The 6,666-nt window shown below is 46.5% G+C and overlaps 1 protein-coding gene across 1 annotated transcript in view; it reads right to left on the minus strand.

The window, feature by feature from the left end:
- CNOT10 (CCR4-NOT transcription complex subunit 10) overlaps nt 1-6,210 on the minus strand; it is a 33,972-nt gene extending 27,762 nt beyond the window's left edge. Inside the window, exons 1-2 of the mRNA XM_005518978.3 lie at nt 6,121-6,210; nt 4,374-4,845 (exon numbers count right to left, since the gene is read on the minus strand). Coding sequence (XP_005519035.2) covers nt 4,374-4,845; nt 6,121-6,210 — 562 coding nt within the window. The remainder of the gene's footprint in view (nt 1-4,373; nt 4,846-6,120) is intronic.
- Between the last annotated feature and the right edge of the window lie 456 nt (nt 6,211-6,666).

Raw genomic sequence — 6,666 nt, forward strand, 5'->3', positions numbered from 1 at the left:
CCCTTCCTTGTGCTGAATACAAACTACTGAGAAAACTAGCACACAACCACCACACTAGAGAGAGTCTTTCTAGGAGCATTAATTAATGTGCTAAAACATACAAAAATAATTTCACATTTTTGAAACAAAGACTTTATAAACCAGCAATGGTTTCTGCTTCTGCAGAAAATTATTTCTTGAATTTCACAGTGGAAGACCTGCTCTAACACACATATCTATGTAGGCTTTGTAAACCAAACGACTGCTTTCTCTTCCCTATAATTCAGAGATATAATGCAAACCCTGCTAATTTTGTTTTCACTTTGAACAAATGAAAACACTTAGCTGTGAGCTCCTCTGCAAAATCCATTCCCCATCATCACCAATATATCTGGATCTTCTACTAGTGACCAATGAAAATTTATAAATATAGGACAAACGACAATTATAAGGGGCAGCCAAACCTCAGAAGATTCATGAAATAATATCCTCAGTAAGAACAAAACAGACTTAATAATCTAATAAGTATGTGCCTGTTCCTGGTAAATAGTGAAATTCTTTCCACCTGCAATAACACTATTGCCCCCTGCATTTGAGCAAGAATTGTAAATATTTGGTTGGGACTTCAATCCTGCATAAAGATGTCAACGAAGTAGAGATTTTAAAATCTCAACAAATCTTACACCAGCAAAAGTCACCCACTGTCATTTGGACAAAATTTAGGGTTCAGCAATTTTAGTATTCCGGAGGGATGGATTCTCAAGGGCCTACACCTGCTATGAAATCTGACTGAATAATGCATTGATCAACACCACTTGCACTGCCTTTTCCTTCAAAAGGAAAAGCAAAAGAGAAATTTAAACCACAAGAAAGCTCAGAACATTTTGGATGTGCCAAAAGCTTTCCACAGTGAAAGAGGAAAGGAACAGGAAGTACCTCTGCTTCAACTTAAATATAGCATAGATCTGATTCCAGCTCTAAACTTGGTGATTATACAGATGAACTGAAAGCTCCCACCCTCCAAGGATCTCTTGAACAACAGCAAATAAGCAAATGTATTTTCCCTCAAACTTTCATGCTAGCAGTGGCATTATCTGCTTTACTTGCTCAGCATGTCTGTCAGATTGTGCTGGTAAAATAACCATGGTGCAGAGCCTTGAGACTCTAAAGCTCCTGATAACACTCAGTCTGATCAGATTCCTCACATATGGGTTTACCTAGCAGAGAACCATCAACTACCACGTACTTTACTGATTACTGCCTTTGTAAGCAGGTTTGTAAGACCAGTGTCTCAAAGGAAGTCTGAATTCAATGTCTTCAGTGAAGCGACAGGTAAACCAAGAGACACTTAGATAAGGTCTGCAATAAAAACTACACTTCCATAGCTTGGTTGCTGTAATTCCTAAGGAAAAATCAGGACAAGCCTTCAAATTTCACTGTCTCTCTAAGCTTGTTGGTACATCAAACAAACCCAAAACATAAAATGAAACTGGGGACTACTTTAAGCAAAACCAGAGCTGTCTCTGTAATATGATCAACTGTACCTACTCTGACTCAGTAAACAAAGCAGGTTTGTGAAACCTGAACTGGAAGCTTATCAAGAAAAAACTAAAATCCAGCTGATGTGGTTGACAGCGTAGCTCCTTCCTTTGAAAAAAGCACAACAAACCTTGGCTACTCTCTACCCTTTTTGTCCAAACACACCTGAAACTTGTTAAAGACCTAAAAGCCACTCCAGTCTAATGTGATACAGCCATTCTTGTTTAGATTGGAAACTACTGTTTCAGCTGATCTTTGCTATCAGAGATCCCTCCAAGAGGAGTCACCTGAAAGCTGGCTGGCATAAGATACTGAACAGAACTCACTGATTCCACAGTGAAGTGGCAGGGGTGGTGGGGACAGAGTGCTCCTGTTCTCTTGGCTGCAAATGGCTATCCCAGCGCTTGCAAATAGAACTGTTACTTCCATGTTCCTTGAAGCATTTGAAAGCGAAACAGGGAACTTGTTCCCTGGCAGAAGAAACAGCATGCCTTGCTCACTTGGGCCCCTGTGACCTTTGGCATTCTTGCAGAAGCATGTGGTGTGGGTAACATATGGCACACCAGTCATCTCCAACATGCTCCCATCTGTACAGCAGCCACAATTATCAGCTGAAATATCCAGAGCAGTGCAGATTCTCTGCTTCACAAGTGAGAGAACTTGATTTATCTCTGTAATTTGTATTTAAATATGGACCAGTTTGTTTAACTTTTCATTTGTCCAACCTTCATGCATACAGACCGACTCCAAAACTAAAATTTGTGTAGGCTCATGATGAGGGGCAAAAGGAACAACCTGGAAAAGGATGTAAAAATCAAGTGCTCAGATTTTGAGGCTTCTGGAAGAAGTTTCTGCACTGAGTTGCAAGTTAAAGAATGAAGCCAGGAATTATCTTCCTAGCTATCAATCCTGGGGCTGAGCAACACTATGTCACGGAGGCTGGTTTGCTTTGTACAAGCAGGAAGCTGCTCCTGCTGGAGAAGGTACATCATGACGGACAGCAGAGCTTCAGGAAAACAACCTCTATGAGAGGTGAACAAGGAAAAGTATTGGACTGCCACCTGAAAAGGAAGATTACTCTCCTCATGGGCTTGCTGCCAGAATTTCATAAAGGCAACAAGAAGTCACATCTCCCACATACACATACCTGAAGACACCTGAGAGTGACTGCAATCATTATCCTTCTCATACCTGCTCTCTGTTTCTCCAAGGACTGCTGTTCCTGAGCTCTCTTGTTCCTATATCCTGAAGATTACATCTTGCATGAACTGTGCTGCTGAACACCAGAGCATCTCTGGAAATATTTTTAATTTCCAAACTCTACAGGCAGAGGGATAATCTTTCTTGAAAGGAGGAATCTATCACATGACTTGCTCCAAAAGAATTTTGAAGCATATGAAGCCCAGCCAGTGTCCAGCCATTACAAGATAAGAGTTTGTGGCACCAAGACTTACATTTTAATTTTTGTATTAAGCCCTCCACTATCAGTATAGGTATAATAGGTTTCTTTGATGTTGTGCAATAAAAAGCAAACACTTCTCAGTGGAAAGCTACCTGTAGCTCACTGCTATGAACAAGTGCAGCATGTAGAGTATTTTGCCATAATTCACATCTTTGATTCATTTTGCACATACTTTTACGAATGTAGAACTGAAAAGTTCCTTCAACACTTCAAAGAACATCAACCAAAGATACTAAAAACTTGATGCCAATTATTTTTCTTGTAGTTTAGCAGTCACAGTTATTGTAAATAAACATGCTAGTTTAGTAAACATCACTCAGTACAGTATACTTAATTTCCCTGTAATGCTCCCACCACATTAAAAAAAAAAAAAAAAAAAGGTGACCAGACACAGGACCCAAGGAAACAGCATGAAGCTGTGTCACTGAGGTTTAGGTTGGATACTGGGAAAAGGTTCTTCATTCAGAGGGTGTTTGGGCACTGGAATGGGTTCCTCACTTGGCACAAAGCCTGACAGAGTTCAAAAAGTGTTTGGAAAACGCTCACAGGCACAAGGTATAATTCTTAGAGATGTCCTGTGCTGGGCCAGGAACTGGAATTTCTTCATCTTTATCAGTCCCTTCTAACTCAGGATATCCTATGCTTCTATTATGTAGACTTATACAATTCTATAAGTAAGGTTTTCCTCCACGTCAGCCTCTTCTCCATCCCCTCACAAGCTGCCATCTGATGGAATGACCTTTCCTGCAATGAAGACTTCTTGCATGATGGGGAGCTGTACGGGAGATGGATGAGCGGTAGTTTACCAGTGCTACACAGCAACTGTATTTGAGATTTATTCTGTCTGTTTACCAGAACATGGCTTATTTTTTAGTCTCAGTGAGTTCTCTCTGCAGCGTCTTTTCGGTCCGAGCTCAGTGAACACGCACTCATTCCCTGAAACCAAAGCAGCATGCCTGAGGGAATCAGACCGAACTCCAGCGATTAAGCAGCACCACCAAGAGTTATAACCTCCCTCGTACCCTCTGCATGCCCCAGTTTAACAAATTAACCCAGACGCTCGACCCCTGTAGGTAGATGTTATTAAGCTCTGGGCGACACACACACACACAAACCCCCCCTCCAAGACGTCCATAGGGCCTTCCCCCCCTCCCTTTCCCGGCCAGGAGGGGGCAATAGCCCAGCGCCGCTTGCCGTGCGCACCCGGCCCCGCCGGTGACCCGCAGGTGTCACGGGGACCCCTCACAGCGGCCCACGGACGGCGGGGCACTACCTCCTGAGCGGAAGGACACGGCACACAGCCGCACAGGCGGCCGTTATCCCGGCGGCGCTCGCCGCCATCCGCGGGGGCGCGTGTCCCCTCGCGCCGGGCCCCCCCCCGCCTCGCACTCACCCGCAGCCTTGTCCGCCGCCCTCTCCGCCTCGGCCGCAGCTCCGTGCGGGGCCGCACAGCCCGGGCGCGCCGGTAGTTGCCGAGAGCCCCCCGCGCGCTGCCCGACCGCCGCCACCAACCGGCCGCTGCCCCCCCCGGCTCTACTTTGCCGCCGCCGCTGCCCTGCGCGCGCCGGGCCCGCCCCGCCGGTTGCGCCGCCCGCCCCGATTCGCCCGCCGCTTCCGGGTTCCCGGCGCGCCCGCGACGTCCGGTTGTTGCCGGGGCAGCGCGGATGTGACGCAAGGACGCGGCGGGGGGAGGGAGAGGTGAGGGAGGTGGGGCCGCCATGTTGGCATGTGGGGGCCGGGGTGTGGTACTGCCCGGTCCTTCCCCGGCACGGAGCTCGCTGGCAGCCGCCTGCCGCCGTCTCGAACGGGTCTTGTCCTTTCTGCCCCGTCCAGACCTGCCGGCTCTCATCAATGTATGCAAATATCTAAAGGTGGGGTGCTGAGAGGATGGAGTCAGGCTCTGCTCGGTTGTGCCAAGCAATGGGACAGAAGCTCATCCATAGGAAGTTTCACCTGAACATGAAGATGAACTTTGCTGTGCAGGTGACGGAGCACTGGAACAGATTGTCCAGAGAGGCTGAGGAGTCTCTATCACCAGGGATATTCAAGAACCCCCTGGAATCCTGCGCAAGGTCTCCTAGGATGGTCTTGCTTGAGCAAGGGGGGTTGGACCAGCTGATCTACTGGGGTCCCTTCCAAATTGACCCATTCTGTGATCCCCTCCAAAGCAATAGCAGTGACCTGGAGGCTTCTGTTTAATATATTCTCTAGTTTATGTGGATTATCAGGCAGAATATCTAAAGTGTTGTTAAGGTGTTTCTCACCATACTAATTAATGGCAATAAATGCCCGGTGCAGGTTGGGTGCCTGCATCCCGCATTCCTTCCTAAGTGGCTGTTTGGGCACTGGACACCCAAAGCCTGAGCAGGGAGACAAAACCCTCATCAGATTGAAGACCCCAATTAACCTTTGTCATTATTATATTTCTCATTAAAGTAACAGGCATGGGATAAATGGCACTGGCATAGTCATGAATACTAAAGATACTTTAGAGTTTGTGTCCAGGTCCAGGCCCCTCAGTTCCAGAAGAAAAAAAGGGGCTGGAGTGGGTCCAGCGAAAGTCAGTGAAGCTGGCAAAGGGTCTAGAGGATAACAAGGAGAAGCCAAGGGAGCCAGAGTTGTTTAGCCTGGAGAAAAGGAGGCTCAGGGGTGACCTTATCACTCTCTACAAGTGCCTGAAAGGAGGGTGTAGTGAAGTGGAGGTCAGGCTCTTTTGGGCAGCCTGTGACAGGACTAGCCTCAAGCTGTGCCAGGTGAGGTTAGGCATCAGGAGGAAAGAGCAATTAAACATTAGAATGGATTGCTCAGGGAGGTGATGGAGTTGCTGCCCCTGGAAGAAAAGACTGGACATGGCACTTAGTGCCATGGTCTGGTTGACAGTGGTGCTTAGTCATGGGCTGGACTTCATGATCTCAGAGGGCTTTTCCAAGATAACAGAGACAGTGATTATTTGGATACTGCTATACATAGTATTTAAGCATTCATTTTTGCTACAATGTATCTTGGTAGGCTCAGCAGCTACTTCTGACTCTTGGGCATGGACTCTGTGGATAGTGTGCAGAGGAGGCAGGTAGGGTTTATTTTTTTTGAACCCTCATAGTTATATTTATAACAGGAAGTGGGATGAGGTTAGAAGGTACCCCAGAGGTGTCCCCTTTAAGCACCAAAAGGTTCTTTGTGTCTCTGTCCCTTGGAGTCAAGCTACAGGGACAGTTACCCTTAATGGCCATCACCGACTTGCACTGTGCTTCTCCTGTGTCACTGTGGGGCTCCTGTCAGTCACAGCTTCCACAGTGATAGGCAACAGTTATCTGCTGATATGGGAACACTTTCTTCTATTATTTCTCCAGACATGGTTCTTCAAGATTTCCCCCTCCCCCCACTCCTTCCTCATTTATTCCTGTTAAACTTCACCTTGTTTTTCTGCTTGTGACAGTGAGTGTAGATACAGTCAGTTCTGATTAAGAGATTTTAGCTTTTTTGCCTCAGTTTTTGCTGCATTGCCAGCAGACAACACTTGTCAAGACAGCCCAGAGTGTCTCATGCACACTGCACCTATGGCGTGCCTCTTGCACGTTAGAGAAAGGTTTAAGGAGGAAAGTTGTCATAGGGGAAGTCAACAGCTAAATGGATTTACTGGAAGCAGGATTTCTTAGCAGTCTTCTTGCAGTGGCCTCCAGTGACAA

Source organism: Pseudopodoces humilis, chromosome 1, assembly GCF_049639895.1.
Source record: "Pseudopodoces humilis isolate 2021_Gansu_Grassland_sample_001 chromosome 1, ASM4963989v1, whole genome shotgun sequence".
Taxonomy (NCBI): Eukaryota; Metazoa; Chordata; class Aves; order Passeriformes; family Paridae; genus Pseudopodoces; species Pseudopodoces humilis.